Raw genomic sequence first — 27,420 nt, 5'->3', positions numbered from 1 at the left:
AAGATAGCAATACAAAATTATACCCAATCAAGCTGGTGATCCGCAAAGGAAGGAAGTGTACAAAATGGACTTGTACTATATCCACTGTTTACAGCCGTATATAACTGAAAATGCTAATACCACTGTGGCCACTCTTGACGAAACTGCCATCCTGATCCAGTGGTAACTTCACAGTAAATGTTCAAAGTTCACTAGATTTGACTTATCGAAATGATTAGAAACAAGGAAAATAAGATTGAATGAGAACAAATCTACTCATATGACTTTAACTGTAAGATTTGGTATTGTTCTCCTGTACTCATAATCAATATCCAAATTCCTCAATCACACTAAGTTAAATATCTCGGCTTGACAATTAGTCGGAGAAATATAGGATTAGGATATGACCTTGAAAAAATTTCAAGAAAACGTTTTATGGTTTTATTTTGTAGAGATGGGTTTGCAGTATGACATACTAAAAGCTGCCAAAAATCGGTGAACGAAAAAACCACTAAAATCAGAATTTAAAATGGCGGCTTTTTCCAACATTGGACAAACTAAAAAACATATTTCACATGCATTTGTTATGCACATTTTTCGAGATATTGACTTGGGTCCGCCGCCCGTATTTATTGGGTGGTTAGTACTTCATTTTGATAGGGAACATGTTTTTGGCCGCCATCTTGGATCCGCCATATTAGACATTGATATTTTTTTCAATGTAATGATAGTGTTAAGACACGTCATTACCAACTACATTTTTACACTGATTTCAATGCCGAAATCCGTTTTTAAATATCTTTATTCATTTAGATGATATATTCAAACGAAAACTCTCCACCATACATTTCTTATGGACGTTTCGTAATTTGATAATTGTTTTAAAATTATTTTTCTTATATCTCCAGTTCTTATTGACGCTTGTAGTTCGTTCTAGGCTTAAAATATTCAGTAATGTAAGGGCTTTCATTTGAGCTCTTCATCATTAAAATCAGACGAGTTAAAGACCAGCTACGAACCTCAGAACAATATTAAATTTAACTTTTTAGAAATATATTTTTATTAAAAGATTTATAACTCGGGTTGTTAATACGTCACCAAGTTCTTTCTGGTCTCAAATTACTCAGTGAATGTTTAGCTTTGATTTTATTAATCACTAAACAAAATCTGACAATTTTAAAATGAGCCATGGTTCTTAATTTAACATTAAAATCTATTTATTTATTATAGCTTTGAATAAGATCAGCTAATTTTCCAAAATAAATACCTAAGACTATTTACATAACTAAGCAAACCAAATCAATCACGTTCTTAAATGTTTTTGTGCCGTGTTTCGTGTTGTATATGTACTATTTATTAATTGACACAATGAAATTAAAGAAGTCCCGTGAAAAATGTAAACATACAGTATCTTTTAGTTTAGTGTACGACTTCACCCAACGATGGAGTAATCTCCGAAACGGCCTTATATGTGTCATAACCAATAAGGATTGCGAAGACATAATCTATCTATATCTATATATATATATATATTAATAGGCAAGCATGTTTCTTTAAAACCTTTTTTCTCAGCTCGTGTGCATCGTAGGGAAAATCTACGCATACTGTTAGAAAGCTATTTTCCTGTAGGTGTGCAGAATCCCTTTATAAATTAAAATAGGCTCATAAATAAGCACAAAAAATGAATTTAAAATTTTGAAAAATTTAACATGGATATTATGAGTTGCCATGCTGGTGACGAAATAACAACGAAATATAAACAGAAAATCAAAACAAATGGAAGAAACTCCAATCACATGTTCTATTCAAAGTGTGGAATGAAAATAAAGAAGTCTGTACATTAAATATTTTTGGTCGAGTTTCGACCACTGGACGACCTCTAGTATTTATTAATACACACGCAATCTGCCATACTGAAAAAAAATCATGAATCAATTCATCTATTCTCCATATAAATAAAATATAAGAATTTTAAATTTCCAGAACTGTTCAATGTTTTTTCCTTAATTGTGAGAAAATACAATTACACTCTTCCATAGTATCATTTTTTTATTTAAACGGCATCAGCAATCTGACACGCTAGGGGTGCCCCCCCCAAGACTTCCAAATTCCCCCTCAAAACTGGTCAATACCATACCATTTGCCCATTTGATGTTATGGAATGGTAATGTTTGCTATGCATATTTCAATATTTGGTTTGGTTTTTCAATATTTCCACCAATATTTAAATGCTAGTTAAAATTTTTGTTGCAAGAGGACCGTAGTTTAAAAAGCTATATAATTTCTGCAGTTTTGTTACTGTATTGCTTTTAGAAAATTTTATAGGTATAGCTATTTTTTCAACAGAAACTTTAATCAAACTATTACCTAGCTGTTCCCGTGCCTTCGGAGGGATCTTTAAATCTATTATTAAATATTTACACATCCACCATTGATTTTAGAAATATAATTAAACTATACTTCATAATTTGATGACATTCTCTGTCTTTTAATTACGGTATTCAGAAAAGTGGTAGGAAAATATCAAGCTACATAGAACGATGTACAATTAAAAACATTATGGCACATAAACGCTTAGATGATGATTTGTAAAACATTCTAGATGGCGCTTGACACTGCCCAATCTCTCATCACTCTTTGTTCTCAGGATGTGAGAGCCACAAATTGCTTGCACTTTCAAACTCGCAGTCTCACAGACAAAAATGTAAATGCAGGCCGGGCCAGCCGCCATCTTGGTACGAGAAGCCTGCTTCACTCCAGACGGCAACTGAACTGCCGCGGTGGTGCCACCTCTATGTTTATTCTATGCTCTGTGACTAACCCTAAAACAATATAAAATAATTTCGTCGACACCAGCTGTCAGTGACACCGGACATGAACTAGACATGAAAAACTAGCTTCAAAATTTACAATGGGATGAGAAGTCTACTTGTGTTGGTTAGCCTATGCAAATATACTATTAAAAGGTCTACACCATGAAATACATTCTAAACCACTGTTAGCATTATCATTACGCTCTCAGGCTGCCTCCTGCCTCTACTGTTTGTTTTACTCAAGAGACACAGTATAGAAGGAGATTTCATGGTCCAGGTTCAGTGTGTTTCCATTCCATACTCGGGATTATTATCCCGAAAACAGGATATTTAGACCATGAGCGGGATTAAAACGGGACGCGGGATAAAACAGGATTTTCGGCTAGACGTCAATTTTTATTTTTTTTATAATTAACTTTAACGGAAAACTAACACCAATTGATTAAAATACTGTAAAAAAATATAATAAAAATGTTTAAACTACTATTTAAACATGATACGTCACATATAACACTCAGAATTGAACAAAATATCATGCGGGATAAAACGGGATTTTTCATAATTTTAAATTGGGATTAAACGGGATTTCTTGACCCAGTAAGCGGGGATATTTTTTGTCGTGTCTCGTCACTCGTGTGGAAACTGGAAACGGAAACACTAACAAACTAAAAACTAACACTATCAGTCTATTCTTAATGACATCTACCGTCCTACCGAACCGAATTGAAATTTGAAATTGAAATAGCCCAAACCAAGCCTCAATCAAGCCTGTTCTGTATTAAATTGTTTGTCATCAACCAACATTGGCAATCAGTAATGGCATCAGGCATATTGGCATTGGCCTGGTATTAAGGTTAGGTAGGTAAACTAGAACCTAACCTAAGCGTGTCCTATCATTCCTACCTCAATAAGTCGGTAAGTGAAATATCAAGCTTTCTTTAACCTTAAATGTTATGTGTTTTATGACCAATCCTTAGTCAATTGTGAGTCAGCCAAACCAAAATGACAAACACACTCACACCCAGAGACAACATGGCCCTGAGAAATGCTTATGCCAGGTTTATCCACCTCTTAAGCTAGGATTGGAAAACACAGTGTAGGCCTTACAATGATCCAAATTTTATTGACTTTCAACCCCCTGGGTTATGCCATGTCAAACCAACAAGGCACATTAACTTGACAAAGTTAGGCTAAATATCTTGGATCATTATCAAATTTTGCTTAGGCCCAGGCCCTAAGTAGTATTTTGAGTCTTGAATCGAAATAACTCATAGCTCTAGCAGCCTAGGCCTAAAATAACTTAATTTTACAAAAATCTGTCTTTAATGATAGGCCTAGTTTTATAGCTGTTTAGGTTATTTTATACATAGGCCTATTCCTATTTTGAAATGGTAAATTAAGCCTACCCTAATGAGTCTCTTGCTGTGTGCGCCAATTAAAAAAAATTCTCCGGGGTGAGTTCTATTTACGTACCTAGCCGGTACCTAGGTTAGTAGCGGCTATGATCATAGAATAGTTTGAGTGCTCATATATCTTAAGTCAACATACAAACATAAATATTAGGCTACTAAGTTAATCATAACAAAAATATTTTTCCAACTTAGGTAGGTGTACGGTATGGGGGGAGGGGGTAGGGCTCTGGGGAGTGGGATTTTGTTATTTATCCCTGTCCGGGGAAATGTTTTCAAACATTTGCTCCAGTTTTGTATCTACAGCAGTATAAACCATGTAGCCCTCCTATTTTTGGGGTGAGGAATTCGATGGGACCATCGCCGTCCCCGTACCACCCCCCCTCTCTAATTACAAGGGAAGGAAGATAGGTATTCTTTGAATAAAATGTATTTTATATAATAAGTTAAGGACTAGAAAGCCAAAAATAAGTTGACAGACCAAACAGTTTACAAATTCATGTTAGACTTATTACACCGGTAACCTAAAAACCTTATATTAGCCTAAATATTAATAATTATTTATTAACCAGTAACTGTAAGGTCTGTGGTCCCTGTAATTGAACTGGATGTGAAATCCATTCAATATGGTACCTACTTACAACAAGTTACTTTATTGATTTACAATTAGAATTTTATTGAAATATAGGCCTATATGCCCTAAACTTAATATGTAACGGTTAGGCCTACATCACTAAGTTAATCATGCACAGCTTAAGTACAAGTGTGGGGTCACGCGAAGGGCCGAGGTTTCGTTTGGGTTCGGTGCAGGGATTTCCCTTATTTCATTGTCTACCTCACTCCCAACGAGGCCATCCGTGACTTTCCTGAGAAGATAGACTGCCTGGAAGAGAGCGTGCACAATACTTACTACAGGACACCTCGTCGTGGGTGGGGATTTTAATGCTAGGGCTGTCGAGAGGGGAATGGCCCTCATCAATTACCGGGGTCAAGTACATTCTGGACTTTGCTGCCAGAGCCGGACTCGTTGTCAACGAAGGCAACACGCCAACTTTCCGGCACCCTGGGATGCAGGTATTAGGCTACATCAATGGGATTACCCAGACGTAACCCTTGCATTTGAGTCCCTTTTGCCAAATCAAATCCTACGTGGGCTGATTGTCTCGGCCGGCGATAAGTGTATGCCTCGCAGGAAATCCCGGTGCGATATGCGACCTGTGTACTGGTGGACTGCCGAGATTGCGGAATTGCTTTGAGCAGCATTGAGAGCCAGAAGAATTGCTACACCAGGGTCAGAGATCCCGTCAATGGGTGGGTTTATGCGTAGGCTACCATAAACGCATGGATGGCAGAACACGGTCTCTCGCTCCTTTTGAGCAAAACCGAGATTGTGGTTTTGACAAAAAACAAAGTTAAGTTGAGGGTGTGGGCTGTCTAAGTCCAAACTATTCGTACTGCCAAGTACCTTGGGGTTATGGTGGACAGCAAGCTTAGCTGGCGGGATCAGATCTTTCGTACGGCGGACAAGGGCTCTAGGGTGGTTTCTTCTCTTAGCTGGTTGATGGCCAATGTTAATAAGGAGGTAGGCCTATATTAACAGGGAGCACTAAGGGTAGCATCTGCCTACCGAACCCCCCCCCCCCCCCGTCCCGGTGGCCCGCCGTCCTGGTGGTTGCTGGAGTCATCCCTGTCAAACTTTTGGCAGCGGAGAGAAAGGCAATTTATCAGCGCCGTGGGGAGGACCCGGCACGAACAGAGGAATGCACCCACACCTACCAGCTGGGAACAAGATACACGAGGAAGCTGGACCAGGCGACTGATACAGCAAGTCCAATCTTGCGTTAATTGGCAGTGCAGAGAGGTGAACTTCTACCTCACCCAATTTTTGACGGGTCACACCTTTTTCTGGTCGTACCCGTTCATAGAATGGGCAAACTCGTGTCACCCGATTGCACCTATAGTCCTACTGCCGAGGCATTCTCGATGACATGGAACATACCTTTTTCCACTGCCAGTGTTGGGAAAGGCCCTGCCTGGAGGCTCAAGTTTATAGGACTGCTGTCGGTGGTCACGGTCATACCGATTATGACGGAGGGTGAGGACAGTTGGACCTGTGTGTCACATTACATCCATGGTCTATTGTCTGTGCTTGGATATGCCAAGGGTCCGAATAACCGGGGCTCGGATGATCGGAAATGTACCGTAATTTATACTATTTTCCGGGCAATGATTCCAGATCCCTCTTTACTGGGAGTTATTCTGTATACCTCTCATACTCCTCCCCCCCCCCCAGTTATAAACTTCACGCAACTGTATATTAAAGAAGTAGGATTGCTGTGATACCGGAGCTTAGTCAGCAGTCCACAAAGAATGTTTTGAGTGGTTTATCTAAGTATAGAGTTTTGGTTCATTCTGAAATTTCTTTAAACATGTGCGGCTGTTGATTCAGTCTTTGAGTCGCTACAAACTGACTTGATATCTCCACTATCTAACAATCTTCTGCTTTCAGGTGTTCTTTGCAAAGAAAACTGAGATTACACAATCCAGTCAACAGTGATTACAGAAATACAACTAAATAATGGCAGAGTTGGTGAGTTTATTTCTAATAAGGTTAATCATTCATGCATTTTCAGCATTGTTTCCAACCCATTTTATGGCTTCCTTCAGGCTTGATTTAGTTGATTCCTCCCGTGATTGTTAAAAAGAAAATTGAAAGATATTAGGGCATATTACACCTGACAAGCAATGTTTTCTTAAATGTGGATGTGAAAGTGGAATTAATTCTTAACCTGATAAATTACACAGTCATTCATGTTTTTTGGTTGTTTAATAAGTGTAAATATTAAGCTATTACCTATGTAAAAAGAATTTTGTGGTCTGTTCAAATCCCCAATGATGATGACAGCTAGCATGGACAGCAATACGTAGCTTTCAGCCTCCAATTAATGTTAGTAAATCCAGTGGCGGATCTAGAACAATCCCAAGGGGGGGCTAACCGGGGGGCCCGGGGGGTATGGAATACCCTCCAGTGAGAAAGGGGGGTTCGGGTTTCCCCCCCCCCCCGAAAATTTTTTTGTAATTTAAGTGTCCAAAATGGCAGTTTTAGACTGTTTCTTTGTCCAAAGTTTAGTAAAAAAATATTAAAATCTTACTTATTTCCTACAATCAATGACAAAATCAGAGTAAATAAAATAACCTAATAGTTCTATAGAATATTTTTATATTTAACCAGCTGTTAGTTAAAACAAATTATATTGCACTAAAACAAATCAAAGATTGCTTTAAAAAATAATTTGTGCATCCTAGTATTTTACTATGTAATTTAATTAAACTCTCATCCTCTTACTGAAGAATTAAACGTATCAATGATCAGCATTACACATAGTATAAATAAGTCAACCCTTAGTATGTCTTTTCATTTTGATCCAAATGCTGAATTTGTGTCACGAACGCTGAATGTTTACAGCTGCTATGTTAAGCAAATAATATCATACCAAAAGCTAGTTTAGAATGTTTGCGTCGGCTGCTAGACTTTTCAAAAATTAAAACTTAATTTCCAAAAAACTGGGACCCTAAACTAAAATTATGGCTTCGACATTCCCTAGTTCTCAAAATTATCTTTCTTTCAACACAAAAATCATGAAAATCCGCCAAGTGGTTGATTCAGAATCGTGAAATAAAAAAAACCCTGTTACGTTTTAATATTATAGATGTATTAAAGAAGCGAGCAAACCATATGTTTGTATTTTTTTAAGCATCATTTTGACAGTTTAGTGTAGTTTGCTTGATTTGTATTCAGCGTTGAATGTTCGTTCGTGGTAATGTTCCTCCATTACAGTGAGCTGAAACCCTACTGTACTGAGGCTGTTTTAGGACTATGACCTCTTTATATTTAGGCCAAACCTGTTCCTTTTGAAGTTACCGAAATCCAGTGGCAGTAGGAAGTAAGACTAGGACACTGGACGGGCACTACTACTGGACCGTGGACAATGACAATGGGAATGGTAATCTTCGAGCGGACGTGCCAAAACTATGATTCTATGAATATGAATCATAGTCAAAGCGCGGACCGGTCCAACCGGTGGCGGGGGAGGAAAGTGTGCCTTCCCTTCCCTTCGGCTTTATTTCGGGCACAGACGGCCAGAAGTTGCGAACTGCACAAGCGCTGTTCTGAAAAGGTCTGTCCAGTTTAAAACAAACAGTAGATTAATTAATAGTAATGCACTGTCGTTACATGAAATTATATTAAAACACGCTCAGAAATTATTTTCCTTATATTTCAAGCACCTGCAAGTCTCATGATAAATTGTTGGTATATCTAGGAATTTTTTCGTTTTATACAGTGTAAGTTTAGACCCAAAGGGGGGGGCTATAGCCCTCTTAACCCCCCCCCCCCATAGATCCGCCACTGAGTAAATCAGCTAAAAACATTGTAGTTTGGTGAAAAAAGGTTAAAAAACAAAAAAAACAAATTTGGTTAAAAACAATTATAAAAATTCCTATTAGAGGAACAACTGTCCCTTTTTTCTATTCACAAAACATTCATAAAAATAAATCTTAATTTGTATTTAAAAAAATTACAATACTATAATATCTTCCATGGGACTACACAATACCACAACACAAGGTATTCATCCTCCTTTAACATATCTCATATACTGTTTTGTAATATCTGCTCTTATTTTGATGATTTACCACTTTTTGATTCAATTTCTTTCCGCGTACAGTATTTATATTCATATTCAAACATCTTTATTTGTAAATCATACTATTTCTATTTTTATAATCAGGGCCACAAAATTCCTTAGTTATCACAGCTGACTACAGTACTCACTGACATGTTTGACCTAGCCCATGTCAATGAATACACAAACTATAAACGGGTCCTATGGACAATATTCTAACAGTATTTTCAAATTTGGCGCGTGAAATATCTGTAGTTCTGCACTGAACCACCATCCAGCGCTGGCGTCAAGTTTAGCACGCAGTGAAGTGCGAGCCAGGCCAGGCCATGAGAGAGAGGTGACAAAAACAGTGTATGTCGCTCTCTCTCGCACTTCACCGCGTGCTTAACTTGACGCCAGCGCTGGATGGTGGTTTATTGCAGAACTACAGATATTTCACGTTCCAAATTTGAAAATACTGTTAGAATATTGTCCATAGGACCTGTTCTTCTTTATAGTTTGTGTATTCATTGCCCTTGTACTTCAATGACTCCTGTCCCCCCCCTCCCTCAACATCCTGCTCAGCTCCTGGTTGACACTATCATATCTGTGGGGTATTTATGTTAATGTATAGGTAAAGCAATGTGGGCTGTATTAAAGTTTTTATAAAGTTGGAGACACTAACCTTTTCACATAAAACTGGAGTTTAGACTGGGGCCCCCTTTGATGATTCCTGAAATGCTTAAAATGTTGTTAAATTCACTGTTTCACACAATATAGGTTCTCTAATATATCCTCTTTCAATATATTCGTCAATCTTGGTTGTGTAAGCTTCGTTAAATTCCAGATCACTTTCCATGTTTCTTTTCAAGAGTATTTCATCTTCTTAGTTAAGATACAACTTTTTACCCTATAACCTTTTCTATTGGCCATATTTTTTGGATTAAAACTACGTTTTAACCGATGTCCGATCTCGTACCGTCATCGAGCTACAGTCGTTTCAATGCATAGCGCGTTCCGCCATCTTTGCCCCCCTCCCCCCAAGTTCTCGACCACCTGAAAAGTAGGCGACATGCGTATTTTTTATCACCACAGTCCATATTACAACTATCAGCAAAGATAGTTGATATTACTTCTTTGCGACACTCACAAATTAATTCTACTTTCGGTAAAAAAAACTACACAAAAAGTCTATTTTCACATATTTTATACAATAACTTGTTTATTTATAGAGATACGACCTCGGACTCAATAACCATTATTGTAGTCCACATTTTCTAGAATTACAACGACGTTTTAACCGATGTTCGATCTTTTACCGTTTTCGAAATATCAGCGTTTTAACGCATAGCGCAAACCGCCATGTTTGCCCCCTCCCCCCCACCTTATCGACCACTTTTGAAATAGGCGACATACGTAATTTTGATCACCACAGTCCATATTACAATAATCAGCAATAACATTGCGTACTACTTTCATGCATGCTCAAACCCCCTCAGCTCCTGGACTATAGTTTGGAGGATCGAGTAAAATTTGTCCTTTTTCCTTAAAAAACCAACTTCGTAATGATCTCCTGTTTTCTTTATGGGATCCTCAAGGATTGATACTCCACGTTCTTTTTCTTTTGACATCTGTGGGTCATTTGATCCAGTTTCTCCTTATTTCTCTAAATTCAAAAGATTACTGTACTATGTCACGAAGCGAAGATTCTTCATATGAGAGTAGGCTCAAATTCTCATCCAAACGATCACTAAATTGTGCACACTTTCCATGTAAAGTCCATCCAAGAAGTAGAAGGCACCATGACAATACTGGGGTGTTAGGATCAGGAGAGTGGGCCTCACACTCGCAATTGGAAGAGGTTGGTGGATCAGCAGTAGATAGCAGTAGTACCTGGGGACCGAGCTTTGTTCGAGGAAAATCATTAGTTTGGTCTGAGAGCAGTTCTAGTATTGCAGATACATTAATCATTCCCACACTCCACACTGTTCGCCTTTAATACTTACTTCACTGCTCCCTATGTCGTGGACTTTTGTTTTCCCCCCTTCGTAAGTAGTAATATCATAAAAGAATCCCATATCGTAAAAAGTATCCCATAAAAAGTTTCCCATATTGTAAAAAGGAATATCACAAAGCCCTTACAAAGCAGAAGATATTTTAGGAAACAACTCAACAAATACAACATTTTCTTGGTCAGAGGTCTCATCATCGGATATAATTAAAGTTGTTGCTAGATTAACAAATTCTAAATCAATGGATTATTATTGGATTTCTAATAATATTTTGAAAAAGACTATAGGTTTTATTAGCTACCCTCTTGATTTTATATTGAATACCTGTATAAGGGAGGGATATTTTTCTCCGTCCCTCAAAATATCGAAAGTAATCCCAATATTCAAAAAAGGTGATAAAAAAATGGTTCAAAATGTTTCAATTTTTTCCAAAATATTTGAAGCAGTAATGTATAATCAATTAAATAATTACTTTGAAACAAATAACCTATTGTCAAACTCCCAATTCGGCTTTCGTCGAGGTATATCCACAACCTCAGCAATTCTCACTTTAGTTGACCATTCTCTCGAAACATTAGAAAAGAAAGAATCTGTGTCATTAGTTTTATGTGATTTAAGTAAAGCTTTTGACACGGTTCCTTTTGATATCCTAACTAACAAACTACGTTTTTATGGCATCACTAATGATGCCATGCTTCTAATTTCTTTGTATTTATGTAATAGACTTAAATTGGTATCAATTAAAAATAAATGTTCTAAAACTGAAAAAGTTGAAACCGGTGTTCCTCAGGGCTCTGTACTAGGGCCATTTTTCTTTAACGTCTACATTAATGATCTTCCAATAAATATAAATACACAATCTGTTTTATATGCGGATGATACAACTTTACTTGATAACCATTCTAATTAAACAACCCTGCGCTTAATTAGTCAAGAGGCTGAACATAAAGCATATGATTGGTTTTCTGCAAACAGACTATCTTGTAATTCTGATAAATCACAACATATAACAATCAGTCTTAAAACAGAGGTGAATCAGTTAAACTTTTTAGGATATAGTTTGGATTCAAAATTAAATTGGTCACACATAAAATCTGTTTGTAACAAAATTTCAAGAGTGAGGTACTTGCTGTGGAAACTTAAGGATTTTGTTAGTCAAGAACATTTAAGATTGGCACATTTTGGACTCTTTCAATCACACATACTATATGGTCTTATTACGTGGGGCCACTCTCCACATGTTAATGACATCCTTTTACTCCAGAAAAAGGCGGTTCGAAGCATTGCTGGAGAATGCTCAGATACACATTGTAAAACTCTTTTCATTAATTTCAGGATACCAACCATAGTAAATCTTTATATATTCCAAATTCTAATATATACAAAGTCAAACTTAGATCAATTCTCTTTCCGAAAAGACGTACACAATCACTATACAAGAGGTAGGGATAAAATAGATATATTGCAGCACAAATTGGCAAAAACCAAACATTCACATAAATTAAATTGTATAATGTTTTTTAATAAGCTGCCTGAAGAAGCAAAATTAGTTTCTTACAGTATTTAAAAATAAACTGTATGACTGGATTGTTAAAAATCCCTTTTACAAAATTGATGATTTTTTAAGTTGTGAAATAAATATTAGATTTTGAAGAGTAAGTAGAAATAAAACTGTTATTTTCATGTAAGTGGCTATTTAAATTTAGATATTTTGTACTGTAAACACTGAATCCCCTTGTAACTATGTATAACAGTGACGTGTCCTATTTCTTTTATAAAGATCAATGGAAATAAATATTTCTTATTCTTATTCTTCCCATAGCATTTTAGGATTTCAGATACATTAATCTAATTGCCACAGACAGTTTCCACACTCTGCACTGCTAGCCTTTACTTCTTCCTTCACTATTTCCTACGTCGTGAACCTGTTTCCTTCCCTTCTCATGACATTTAAGTATTGCAGATACATTAATCTAACTGCCACAAACGGTTCCCCCACTCTGCACTGCCAGACTTTACTACTTCCTTCACCACTTACTACGTCGTGGACCTGTTTTCCTTTCTTTCCATAGCATTTTAGTATTTTAGATACATTAATCTAATTGACACAAACAGTCCCCACACTCCGCAGTGCTTGAATTTACTACTTCCTTTACCATTTCGTTCACTATGTCGTTGACCTATTTCCTTCCCTCCTCATAGCATTTAAGTATTGCAGATACATTCATCTAACTGCCTCAGACAATTCCCACACTCTGCACTGCCAGACTTTAGACTTCCTTCACCACTTCCTACATCGTGGACCTGTTTCCCTCTCTTCCCATATCATTTTAGGATTGCAGATACATTAATATAATTGCCATAAGCAGTAAAAAAAAAATACTATTATTGTAACCCAGCAGCCGCACAGGCAGAGATTTTCTATGTCTGCTGATTCCACAGACATAATCAAACATGAAATTCTAACTACCGTACAACATTATAATCTTTATATCTTTTCGCTTTTCAAGTTTTTATCACGCAGCTTAGTCACATTTAAAAAATAATGTTCTCTGACTTGTGCAGGGCCGTACCTAGGCTGTGGTGAAGGTGGCCCCTGCCAAGGGTGCAGGTTAGACAAGGGCGCAAAATGGGCGCCGGTTGGACAACAACGCAAAATGGGAAAGAGGGACAAATTTTACTTTTTTTATTGATGAGCTAAACGATAAAAATTAGAAATCAAAGTTTTATATTAGGCTACACTTGTGTTATGGTATAATAACGGTATTTTATGTTGTTTAATGTGATTTATTGATTTATTAACAATTCCCACAATGTCAACTATTGTAGTTGAACAGAAAGTGGGCGCAGGGTTCTCGCTAGGCCCGGCGATAAGCATGACACTATTTTCGTGTACAAGTTAATAATTTATTCTAGGTTTGCAACGCTGGGCGTATAACTGTGTAATTTGCAAGCCTGTCACTTGTCAGTTGTCACACCGGGGGCCCTATTTTTGAAATGGTTGAGAGTTGAGTCAATCGTCTACACTCAACTCAACCAACAACTGGATTTGGTATTATTGAAATCCAACAGTTGAGAAGAGAGTTGGGTAGTCACTAGTTGAGTGACTCTTTTGGAAATGAAAGAGGCACAACCGCACGAAATATAGATGACATAATTTTGAACCAATCACAGTGCAGAGCGGCTTGCGAGCTTCGAGCTAACCTCTCACTCTAAATTGTGGTTCCTCTTCTCAGCAAATAAATCTGAATCTCAACTCAATCTATCATATTTTGAAAAACTGAGGTAAACTGTCATCGCTCTATCCGTAGAGAATGAGGTTAATATGTCATAATCTTAAGCTGGGTTTTCCTAGGCGCGGAAGCGGAAAGAGGGACGCAAAGAGCGGAAAAGAGATTAACATGGTGTTCCGCTCCGCTTCTAGGAAAACAGTAACATTAAATTACCTAAGACAAGTGGCGTCCGCTCTCCGCGTTCCTCTCTCCACTCTCCGCTTCCGCGCATAGGAAAACCCAGCTTTAGTGATTGCAAAAGTACCTTGTTTAAGTATTCAAAATGAAGTTAACTATTGAGGCTTTTTTTATGCTATACCTCATTATAATTATACCTGTATGATAAATTATTTGCTTTCTTCGTCTCTGTCTAAGAAAATAATCACCATATTTTAGTTCCCTTCATCGTTTTGTTTCTTCTTATTTTTAATTGTGTTTGATGTTTAAGTTAAAGCTATATTTGCCAATGCACTGAAAGCATAGTAACTTAAATAAATTTGATCCCTATATTAGGTGTATTATGCAATTGAAACAAACTAATAAACTAATTGTGTTTCTTTTAACCACAATCTTTAATAAATCATAATAACAATTATCTTATAATAAGTTTAATTAGTGTAGGCCTAGTCTATTTAAAATATTGCAAAAATCCCAACAAGGATACAAACTTTGATTTGATGATAGTTTAGTATTGACACAGTAAATAAAAATGCAATTTATTCTACAGAAAGCAAGCGATAGAATAAAATATTGGACACTATTTCATTATTATTGACAACAAATACCTAACCTCTAATCTCAGTTAGTAATAGTAAAGCTTTTTGCCAAGAGAAGAAGAAAGTGCAGTCAACTGTCCACTCAACAACACAATATGTGGTGAGTAGTTTTGGTTGGATAAGTCAACTGTCAATCGTTTGAAAAATACAAAATGTTTGGAATGTGAGCACAAATGTGAGTGACTCAACACTCAACTCAACAGTCAACCATTTCAAAAATAAGGCCCCGATCACCTCCCACACTCCAGTCCAGTGCAGAACTATTGGAACTTAGGCCCATGTTATACGGACAGAAAAAACGCGACAGATTTTTCGCCGCGTAGAGGCCAAGCCTACCGAGCAATGGACGTCACGTGTGCAAGTTATACGAACGTTTTATCCATCGCGTCGGACACTGTAAACCCAGCGTCAGCGTCGCCAACGCGACCGGACCGGTAAAACTGGCAGAAAAAACGTGACAGAAATGACGCGAGTTCTGTTATACGGGCAGCTTTTACGTGGCAGATCCGTGCTTCACCTCCACCATACTCCTCCGACAGGGTAGTTCCCAGGCGCCAGTTGTGCAATACTGTTGTTGCGTTGAAAAATGAAAAATCTGTCGCGTTTTTTCTGTCCGTATAACATGGGCCTAAACAGCTCCCTGGCGTCGACGACGCGGCGTTATTGCTGCTCGTATAACAGCACTGAATTTTTAGTTCAGCGTCGGCGTTTTATCTGTCGCGTTCTTGCTGTCCGTATAACATGGGCCTTATGTAAACAACTCTGTACAAGTTGTACTTATTGTAACGTTGTAAATATTTTTCTGAGTTGAGTGCTGTAACTTACTTATTAAAATTAAATCCCACGAAAAGGGATACTTTTGTTTTGTTTAATTATGTAGCCTATTATACATTGTGATAAAATTGGGATAACGGATGATTATGTTTCATAATAATATATCTTTTAATCAACCATTTAAGCATAAACCATATATAAATCATTATAGTCCAGCAAGAAGTTAAATTTGAGTTTTCAATGACAAAATATGAATTATTTCTTTATGTTTTTTATGAGCCAGAATTGCTTAAAAATGTATTTTACTGATGTTAAAACTTCACAAGTTTCCGGGGGATTTCCCCAGAGGGCTCCTTGCAGGGGGGTAATGTTTGCCACGTACAAAGGAGCATCTAGGTACGGCCCTATACTTGTGTTACTTATGTTTGTTAAATTCTAAATAAGTTATTGTTAAAATTGTGAATATTTTTTCAAATATATTCTCAATTTTATGTAGAATAAATAAACCATAATTCATAATTTTTGTTCATGATAATTTTTATTTTCTTTACAGGAAAACTGTACACTAAAGAACATCACATCATCTCTGCAAAGGATTGTAGAGTGTCCAGTATGTCTGGACACCATCCAAATTCCATTTAAGACATGCAGCAGAGGTCATGGGGTTTGCAACAGCTGTTGCGAGAAGTTAAATGACTGCCCGACATGTGAAGCTCCTTTTACAACAGAGAATCCTGTGTGTTTAAAAAACATTCTGGAAGCCATACCTCGTCATTGCAAGTACCATGGAGATGGTTGTGAAGACATTCTAACGCCCGGAAGTGACCATGAGGAATTCTGTGGTTTCAGACCTGCGGAGTGTAGGTACCACAATTGCAACACTGTGATTCCTTTGATAAAGCTGGTGGATCACTATGAGAAAGAGCATTGTGGCTCACTTCATAAGTACACAGCTAATTCATCTAAATCTATGATTTGGAAAGAGTTTAAACCTGAGAAATACCGTAATAGTGTTCTCCTTATCCTCGTGTTTGATAATATATTCTGGTTTACCCAAACTAATCATGTAAACCAGAAATATTTGGAATTCACCTTTGAAGCAACCCCGATTGGAAAGTTAAAAAACGAATATTTTGTAAAAGTAAAGAGTGAAAAAAATAAGTTTTCATTTGTATCTACATTAAAGGCTTCTGTCGTGAAGTGTTACGAAGAACAGGAAGAAGAAAGGAAGAAGAAGAGGAAGATATGTTACTCAGATGTTAAAGAAAATTGCATGAGAATTCCACAGAGCGCCTTATATAATGTTTTGCATGAAGGCAATCTCCAATATGAGTTTACGTTTTTTGAATGCTAAAAGTAAAATGTCCTAAGGTACATTTAAATGAAGTTAAAGTTACATGAAACTTGTTCAAATTGTGTGGCAATTAAATTTTGTGTATGAAGCTTAGAAATGTTTGGTTTTCGTCCCTCAGCTGGGTAGAATCAGCCTCTTTAATAAGTAAAAACTTGAATAATCTATTATGTTATGTATTTTATTAGATTTTTCACTTGATCACTGCTAACGTCAGTATGTCAGCAGGTATATAAATATATTGTATATATATATAGCCTATATATATTTATGTAATATATTTCCATTTACAATTTATAGGAAACAATTGATTCATTTAGATAAATTAGTACTCCACATACATGATTATATTTATGTTTATGTTTTTAGCCAATTATAAAATTTTTTAAGTTCTATTAGAAGTGGATATGTTATGGTTAAAGTATTAATTAACTTTGTGAACTTGTTATTTTATGTTTGTCATTAAGAATCTAGTATAGTACGGTGCAATAAAAAAAAAAAAAAAACACCCAATCTCAATATCAGAAGTGAAAGGTAGCTTATGAATCAAAACTGTTCTATGTAATATATTCCTGTATTGTATGATAAAAGTAACACAATATTGAACTTTGGGTTTGGGGGAGAGGGTGGTTTATGTTAAAAAAATTAGTAGTTCTTTTTCTTTGTATGAAATATTTCAATAACTTTGATAACTTTTAAAACAACCTATTTTACAAAAATATTTTTTGAGAAATTATCCTACTCCTTAACAGTTCTTCCAAACCTGACTAACAAAATGTAACTTTTACTATACATTACGGGTACTTAAACAGTTTGGGGTCAAAATTTAGCTTTCAGTTTGGATTTTGATGTTTGTGTCTAATTGCACCGTACTCGTACTAAAGATATAGCAAGTAAATACTATAATATGACTTTACTGTGAACAAATATAAAATGGACAAATGTTTCCTTTACAATGTCTTAATTAAATGATTTTGTAATTTTTAAGAGGATATCATAGTGTTATGATAGAGGACACTTGGACAAATTTGTAAACAATTTTAAGTGTGTAATTTCAAATAAATGTCAAATATCTAGAGAGCTCATAAGATACCATGATAATTGAGTACTGTATATGTAATGTAAGGATGAGCTAAATGATAAATGATATTACCATTATGAAAGTGTTAAATATCAGAATATGGTTTCCACATATCTTCTTAACTACATGATTTTAAATTTTGTAATGATACACATAATGAATGACTCGCATAATGATGCAATGATGGATAACGTTATAGCGTTTCTTGATACTTTTTTATGGATTTTCTATTAAAGCTTATTTTTAAGATCTTAGGCTAGTTTCGTATTTTAAGTATATTGATAACTTGATGTAAACTAAAAGAAAGTGAGACTCAATTAAAATTTACTTGATTGTGTATGGAATATTTTTTACCACAAGTGACTACACCCAAGAAATTGTAATACTATAAAGAGGTTTGCTCTGTATCAGTTTTATGTTACCATCTGGTGAACTTAAGGAGGTTACAATAAAAAAAAAACACAATAAATTTATGTAGTAAATTTTTCCACATATTAATTTATAATTTTTATGCAATTCGGTCTTCGCACAGGCTCTGCCCATGTAGAAATTTTCCTCTAAATTTGAACTTTCTGTGTTTTTTTCTTCTTTTTTTGTAGGCTATCATAGTTATTCATATAAATATTATATTCTCCATATAAATAACATGGGAATTTTAAATGTTCAGTTTTGATAAATTTAAAATGCAATTATTTAAAACATAAATATCATACATAGATTTCAATTAAAAAGATTCATCCTGCTAGCCCCTTGGTATATCAATAACAAAATCCTTCTTATTGACAGTAGAATTCCGACTGAAGAAGAAATAACAACTTAATTTAGTGGAAAAAACCTTTAAAAAAACTTGGAAGTCCCCCTAATCCCCCGGCTCAAAACCTCTTGGACAATTGTACCGCTACATACCGACTGAAAAAAACTCATGTTATCTAGACCTCAGCTCACACTTTTGTTGAATTAATTTCATTTTGTATTTTTATATTTTGTTTTCATTGAAATATTTTTATGTAAGATTTGTCAATGCATAGAGACTAACAAATGCTTGGCTTATAGTTATCACATTTTAAAAGGAAATAACAGATATTGAATAAAATTGTGATAAAAAATTTCAAAATTAAGTTTACCGGTATGTCAGTTACTGATAATTATTTGGAGAGATCTCATCTTAACTGAAAAGACACAGCCCAACCCCAACCATCATCCCAAAAGTCCTAGCTCTGTCTTGTTACTAAATATTCTACCTACCCATCAATAGCAACTGTTCATGCCCCATCAAACCCCTTTAAAACCGGGTTATCCTAGACGCGAAAGAGGAGAGCGGAAAAGCGATTAACATGGCGTTCCGCTCCGCTTCTAGGAAAACAGTAACATTAAAATTACTTAAGACAAGATTAGTCCGTTCTCTGTGATCCTCTCTCCTCGCTCTGCTTACGCATCTAGGAAAACCCGGCTTAAGGCCACTGAACAACATAGTTCAAGCAAAGTTTGACAGTCTGTTAGCAGCCTCGTTATCTTCTTATTTTTACTTTGTATAAGTATCAGCTCCCGAAATGGTTTCCATCGTGGTTTACAAACAGTCTTATTAACAAATAGGCCTTTCCGTTACTTACATTAGATGCTTTAGGTATAACCTAGCCTATTGATACAACTAGACATTCCATCCCTATGTTTAAGATGTAACAAATTGTGGATATTTATAGAGGCATGCACTGTTGATGCAAAACTCCCTAGTGTGGATTAATGTCCACACTAGTGAGAACTACGACTATCCACAGTACTATCCTGATAATTAGACCAATTCGTTAATTACAAGGAAAAAATGTGGTTCGGATTCCACTATAAACCCCCTTAGTCCCTTAGTTGCCATTAGCTGTATGGGCTATTAAATAAAAGCTGTGTCTAAGGAACATGTCGACCTTAGTCACTAATAAGACTACAAGATCGTGCCACTCATCCTACACTCATCCTTCACTCATATTTGGGTTAAAATATGCACATAGTGGCGTCCACATCTTAAATAATTGATTGTCGCACATTTTTTTGATCGAAATTGTCACATTTGATGTGAGCCATGACAGATTGTACTGATGCAAATTACTGATGGAACCGCTTATTGTGAGCTGTAGCAACTGTAATGACCTATCAAGATCAACTGTGCCAGCAATAAAACTACCCCCGCCGCAGCAAACCTGCAGACTAAGCGACTATTTGCCTGATTGGATTTACACTAAAATGTCTCCTAGAAAATATCGCATTTATTCCCTATTTAAATAGCGTTAGTTTAACGAGGACTTAGGTTTGTTGCAACAGGAAGGGTAAAAAGGTGTTTTTTTGTAAAATGTTAATAGTTTAGCATGAAATTAATGCATTTTCCAAATTTGATCAAAATATGCTCATAAACAAGCAAACTACAACAGTTTACAATTTTCTCCATAAGAATAACATGGGAATTTTAAATTAACTATGTTCTCCCTAGCCATTAGGCGCATAATACCGCTTCAATATACAAAATTATTTGTTTTTTTTAAGCTCTACAAAATGGTTTGGAAGGAAGTTGCTAAATTTTATGTTTTTAGGGTCAAATATAGGAAAACCCTTAATAATTGATATATATTAAAATGAACGGATGGTGTTTTTGGCCTCTAGGGACCTCAAAACAAAATAAACGGTATCAGCATTCTGACACATACTTTCTCCCATAAGTTTGTCAAAAACCTTTTTCATACCGTAAGTGGTGAGAGTAAATATACGCAAATGGGATTTGTATAATTTTGTTCACAATTTAAAGGACTATAACATGCTAAATTTTTATCAAAATCGTTTGGGCCATTTTTGTGAAAATCCGATTTTTCTGTTATTTTATGGGGGTTTTATGGGAAAATGACATAATTTACAATAACTTTTGAACCGTAATTTTTACAGAAATGGGATTTGTACCATTTTGTTCAGAATATAAAGGACTATAACATACTAATTTTTTATCAAAATCGTTCGGGCCATTTTTGGGAAAATCATTTTTCCGTTATTTTATAGGGTTTTATGGGAATATCCCCATTAAAAAAAATTTCTAAAAAATTAAAAAAAAACTATCAAAACTGTAAAGACTATAACATACTATGTTAAATAAAAAACCGGATTTTTTCAAAAATCCTATTTTTTGTTATTTTATGGGGTTTTATGGGAAAATAACATATTTGACCATAACTTTTGAACCGTAATTTTTACAGATATGGGATTTGTACCATTTTATTCAGAATTTAAAGGGCTACAACATACTCAATTTCTATCAAAATCGTTCGGGCCATTTTCGAGAAAATCCGATTTTTCCGGTTTTTTATGGGTTTTTATGGGAAAATCCCCATTAAAAATAAAAATTTCAAAAAAAGGAAAAAAACGCCTGGAGGTACCATGGATTAGAACCTACATACCAAATTTCATCGAAATCGGACCACAGGTGTGGTCTCTAGCTCTGTACACATCCAGACACACAGACACACACACACACACACACACACACACACACACACACAGACATCACTTCGAAAACCACTTTTTTGGGTCCAGGGGGACCCAAAACGAATATATCCACTCAAAACTCAAACTCGAAAATTTTGACGAAAACAATACTTTCTCCATATACTATGGTATAGGGGGAGAAAGTAAAAAGTAAATCGGTCCTGGGTCCACATCTTACCATGAGTAATACAGTAATAGCTTATTTCCTAAATGGGAAATTCGCCAAAAAGTAGTAAATGGAATTTACTACACCATGACTATACTAAGACTGGATCATGAACTACCGTATTTTTAGCAAATTTCCTATAGGGAAGTAGCTATTACTTAAGGTGGCATGGTAAGACCTAGGCTGATTTATATTTTCGGTGTCAAAAACACTATTCGTTCAGCAAATAGTTGTTTTAGTTGTCTTAATAGATCTTTTTGAACTTGGTGTTTCATAGGGACAATAAAAAATGCTAAATAAAAGTGTGCTTGACATATTTTTCATAAAATCTGCCGTTTTTGTGTAATTTAAGTTTAAGAAATTAAAATTGCCGCCAAGATGATTTTTTTTTCTAGCATGGGTCTTGTTTACATACCAAAGTTACATAAATACTACTACATACTAAGTTTCATAAATATCGTTCGAAAAAAATGCAAAGATAAAAATGATTTTGTAAAAAAACAAAATGGCAGAATATATCTGGTTAACAAAGCGATTTTGGAAATCATTTTATTCTTGATTTTCTCTTTTGTTTTGACCCAAGGAATCACTACGTAAATTATGTCCCTACCTTTTTTGAACACCCTGTATATATACACGTCTGTGAACGCGAAGCTTGAGTAATTTTTGTCCGATTTTGATTAAATTTAGCTTGAAGGTGTTGGGTGGGATAAATTTGAATGAGTTCGCAAACCAGCATGATCGAACTATGGGAACGGGGTGTTATGGGGTAAAAATGGGGTTTTCTCATTTTTAACCCTCAAATCATAAAAATTATCTTTACAACATTTCAAAGAGCTTAAAAAACAAACAATTTCTAAAAGTATATTGCAGTGTTTTTGTGCGGTTATTGGTTACGTTACGGATAAAATTTCATTAATTGTAAATTTAAAATTCCCATGTTATCCTTATGGAGAATAAGTGAACTGTTGTAGTTTGCTTGTTTATGGATATATTTTGATCAAGCTTGGCAATTTTAATTATTTTATACTAAGCTATTCATATTTTACTAAAAAACACACTTTATTACCCTCCCTGTATCAACAAACCTAGGGAGGTACTTAAATTTAGGCTAATAAACCTAATCTGTAAATATTAGGCTTAGGTAGGAGTTTTGAAGAGGTGTAACAGAAGCTGACTATGACTCTAAATGAACTTTCCCAGTAGTATGACGCAAATCACCTCAAGCCGAACCCTGCTAAGACCCAAGTTTGTGCCTTTCGCCTAAACAATAGAGAAGCAGGCCGTGAGTTCAATGTGAGGTGGCGGGGAGACCGTCTTCAGCATTGTCCTACACCCAAATATCTTGGTGTCATACTGGACCGCACACTGACATTTAAGGTGTATTGTATTGCGACAAGGGATAAAGTGTCAGCGAGGAATAATATCATCAGGAAGCTCACCAGCGGATGCTGGGGTGCTAACCCTAATGTTCTCAGAACCTTAGCTTTAGGGCTCAGTGTGTCGGACCAGTATGGAATGCATCGTCACATGCAAAAAAGGATGACATTGCAGTCAATGACATGGCTTGGATTGTAACTGGGTGTTTGAAACCAACCCCAGTGCACAAACTCTATCCTATCATAGGGATCGCCCCTCCATCAATCCGACGTGATGTCGCTGCCGACCCGGAAAGGACTCAGCAAGAGACTGACCCTCGTCACCACCAAACACGGCCACCAACCTGCAGAGCGACAGCTTCGGTCCAGAAAGAGGTTTTTGTCACGGACACGAGTCCTGGATGGATCAATCTCAAGCAATCGGGTGGCAAGGTGGGAGGTCACGTTGACTAACCCTCCCATACCAGCCAGGGAGGAACTGGCTCCTGGTGGAGGGCTGCATTACACGGTGTGGAAGACCCTAAATCGAATCAGGGTCGAGGTACCAAAATGCAAGACAAACAAGCAGAAATGGGGTCTCTTACCAGACAAACAAAAAAAACATCTGGTGTGCGTGTGGTGCTCTTCAGGATCCTGGCCATCTGCTGATCTGTCCACGCCTAGACCAGTCTTGCACATTAGATGATCTTTTACAAGCGAATGATAAAGCCATATCGGTAGCTAATTTTTGGAAAAGCGAAGTCTGATTTCCGGATACGGAAAGTAAGTATATTAGGCAAGCATGTTTCTATAAAACCTTTTTTCTCAGCTCCTGTGCATCGCAGGAAAAATCTACTCATTACTGTTAGAAAGAAATATCTTTCCTGTAGATGTTCAGAATCCCTTTATAAATTAAAATTGGCTCAAAAATAAACACAAAAACTAATTTGAAAATTTCAAGTAATGAATTTCAAAAATTAACATGGGTCTTATGGGTTGCCATGTTGGTGATGAAATAACCACGAAATATAAACAGAAATCAAAACAAATGCTGCAAATTCAATATTTTTGCTAGAGTTTTTGATTACTGGATGACCTCTAGTATTCAAAATTCAAAATTCTTTATTAAGTGCTCTTATACAGCTTAACAGCCAATTACATAAGGCACTAATACACAATAACATAAATTACATGCATGACAACTACCCTACAGCAAACAGCATACAACTTTGATACATGCACATAAAAAAATATTAATAATAGAAATAGTTTGAAACTGGGTTTAAATAACTATATTACTTATAGATAAATGAATAAATAAATTACTGATAAATAAATAAATCTATATGCACTAACAAAGAACCATAAATAAACAATAATATGCAACATGCAACCAGCAAACATGACTAATTGGCACTTTTCATTAAAAATTATTTATATTACTATTTAATTTAAATCTAAACATACTTAAAGAATCATTAAAGATATCCACTTCTCGGCAAGACAAATTATATAACCTACACATGTTGTTTAGAGGTGAATAGAAGCCCAAATTAGTTTTCGAAAATGGTATAAAAAATAAATTTGCATTTCGTGAGGTGAGGCGAGGAACAGCAAAGCTGATACATGAAGCTAAATCACTATTGTCAACGCTACCATCCAAAAGTTTATATAAGAAAAGTAATGCATTTAATTTACTTCTTTTTGTTAGGCTAGGGACTTCAAAAATATCTAATAACTCAGAATATGGCATCAAATTAGTATAAAATCCAAAAGCTTTATAAAATAAAAATTTTAAAAACTTCTTCTGAATGTTCTCAATCATATCTGAAAGATAATTTACATGAGGATACCAAATCAATGCTCCATACTCAAGTTTAGATCGAACCAGAGAAAAGAATAACAACTTTAAAGATGTGGGGTTCTCAAAATTACTTGACCTCTTGATAAATCCTATTAATGAGTATGAAGCTTTACATAGTGCAATCACATGATCATTAAATGAAAACTTTGAATCAAAAATTGCTCCTAGATCTTTCATTGATGACTTTCTGTCCAATATTATGTCTTCCATTTTATAATCAAACATTATTTGAAATTTGGGTGTTTTTCTGGTATAGGAAACTACTGAGCACTTAGAAACATTGAATTTTAAATGCTTCCTACTCCAAATGATCAAGGAATCTATGTCTTGCTGCAACTGATAACAGTCATGTACATCATCGATTGTTTTAAATAATTTCAAATCATCTGCATATAATAAAACTTGAATATTTTTGACATAATTTTGTATGTCATTAATAAATATTATGAAAAGCAAAGGTCCTAAATTTGATCCTTGAGGAACACCTGATCCGACTACAAGTTCCTCTGAGATATATCCATCACAACAAACATATTGCTTTCTTTTACACAGATATGAACTAAAAAACTCTACAAGTGATGGAGTTAATCCAAAATAATTTAACTTTGATAGCAGAGTTAAATGATCAACTTTATCAAAAGCCTTTTCAAAGTCAGTATAAATAACATCAACTTGTTGGTTATTGTCAATTTTAGTGCAACAAAACTGTGAAAAACTCAACAAATTTGAATTAATTGATCTCTTGGGGAAAAATCCATGTTGATATCTACTAATATATTTTTTAACATGAGAAACAAGTCTGTTATAAATTATTAAATATACATTTAATTTAAAACCCAATACTGGTTAATGGAAATTCGCTTAGTCTGCAGGTTTGCTGCGGCGGAGGTATTTAATAAAAAAATCAGTGACAGCTGGTCCATATTGATGGAATGTCTACGTCACTATCTAATAGTAAACTGTAGCCTATAACTCCGCCAACATGATGATAATTCAAATTTGTGAACTTATTGGATGAAAATTTATTTTTATTTTAGGCTCGCAAGGTAAGGTATGTATTGAAATCAGCCTTTTTCTCTGCAGTTTGCAGTAAAAGCTTTTTTTGGGTGTTCAAATATTGAAAATATAAAGGCCTTTTCACACCGGCGTACTGGACGTACTGTACGTACAGTGCGTACAGTACGTACTGTACGCGGTCCTTTCACACCGCACAGAAACTTCCAAAACGTACACTTGTTCGTTTGCAGTCAGAAAAGTAACACTAGCTGAGCACGTGGTTTTGAAGTGTTCACTGCGCATGCGCGAGCCCATGTACGTACAGACTGGACTACAGTACGTACTGGACGTACAGTACGTTCTGTACGCGCGGTGTGAACGAGCTCATATGATAACATGGGCAGCGATTTGTTGAAAAAAAAACTTACCAAACGTGCAGTACGTCCAGTACGCCGGTGTGAAAAGGCCTTAACTATGCAATGTGTAACTAAAATGTTTATTTTCTTTTTTCAGGAAAACTCTGAAACTATACTGAAGGACATCACGTCATCTCTGCAAAAGATTGTAGAATGTCCAGTATGTCTGGACACAATCCAAATTCCATTTAAGACATGCAGCAGAGGCCATGGGGTTTGCAACAGTTGCTGCGAGAAGTTAAAGGATTGCCCGACATGCGAAGGTCCATTTATAATAGAGAATCCTGTGTGTTTAAGAAACATTCTGGAAGCCATACCTCGTCATTGCAAGTACAATGGAGATGGTTGCGAAGAAATTCTGAAGCCCGGGAGTGACCATGAGGAATTTTGTGGTTTCAGACCTGCGAAGTGTAGGCAAAGCGATTGCAACACTGTGATTCCTTTGATAAAACTGGTGGATCACTATGAGAAAGAGCATTATGAGTATATCTATAAGTACAAAGCAAATTCATCTTATTTTTGGACCTGGTCACAGTTTAATCCTAAGAATTACCATATTAATCACTTACTCATCTCTGTGTTTGACAATATATTCTGGGTTACCCATAGTTTAAATAAAAAACAAAATGAATTTGCCTTTGAAGCAATTTCAATTGGGAAGTTGAAAAATGAATATTTTGTAAGATTTGAGTTTAAAAAAGATAAGTTCTCATATGTATCGACGTTAAAGGCTTTTGTGAAGTGTTCTGATAAAGGGGGGGAAAGTAGCTCAGATGATGAAGATAGTTGCATGAGGATTCCACAGAGCGCCTTATATAAGGTTTTGCATGAAGGAAAGCTTAAATGTGAGATGCTGTTTTTCAAATGCCCAAAGTAAAACCTCCTAAAGGTACTTAAACTTGGCATAAAACCTGTTCATATAGTGATGCAATGTTTAATTTTTGTGTATGAAGCATTTTAGGTTTTCCTCACT

General features: G+C 35.7%; 1 protein-coding gene across 2 annotated transcripts; it reads left to right on the top strand.

Annotated features, from left to right (window-relative positions):
• Positions 1 to 3,467: 3,467 nt before the first annotated feature.
• On the top strand, positions 3,468 to 26,794 carry LOC128991465 (uncharacterized). Of its 2 annotated transcripts, none has more exons than XR_008490655.1 (3): positions 3,468 to 3,707; positions 6,711 to 6,791; positions 26,545 to 26,794. XR_008490655.1 is itself a non-coding variant. In XM_054414372.1 (3 exons), exons 2-3 carry the CDS (start codon positions 6,780 to 6,782, stop codon positions 17,051 to 17,053), a joined length of 813 nt encoding a protein of 270 aa, XP_054270347.1. In that variant the 5' UTR covers positions 3,468 to 3,707; positions 6,711 to 6,779; the 3' UTR covers positions 17,054 to 17,371. The 2 variants fall into 2 exon arrangements, 1 of the variants encoding a protein (XP_054270347.1); XM_054414372.1 differs by lacking the exon at positions 26,545 to 26,794 and adding an exon at positions 16,253 to 17,371.
• The last annotated feature ends 626 nt before the right edge of the window (positions 26,795 to 27,420 follow it).

The sequence above is a fragment of the Macrosteles quadrilineatus genome, unplaced genomic scaffold (genome assembly GCF_028750875.1).
Source record: "Macrosteles quadrilineatus isolate MER2022 unplaced genomic scaffold, UCM_ALF_1.0 Scaffold_1__1_contigs__length_201487025, whole genome shotgun sequence".
NCBI lineage: Eukaryota > Metazoa > Arthropoda > Insecta > Hemiptera > Cicadellidae > Macrosteles > Macrosteles quadrilineatus.
Note: the sequence above shows the minus strand (reverse complement) of the source record. Positions and strands in the feature narration are given on the sequence as shown.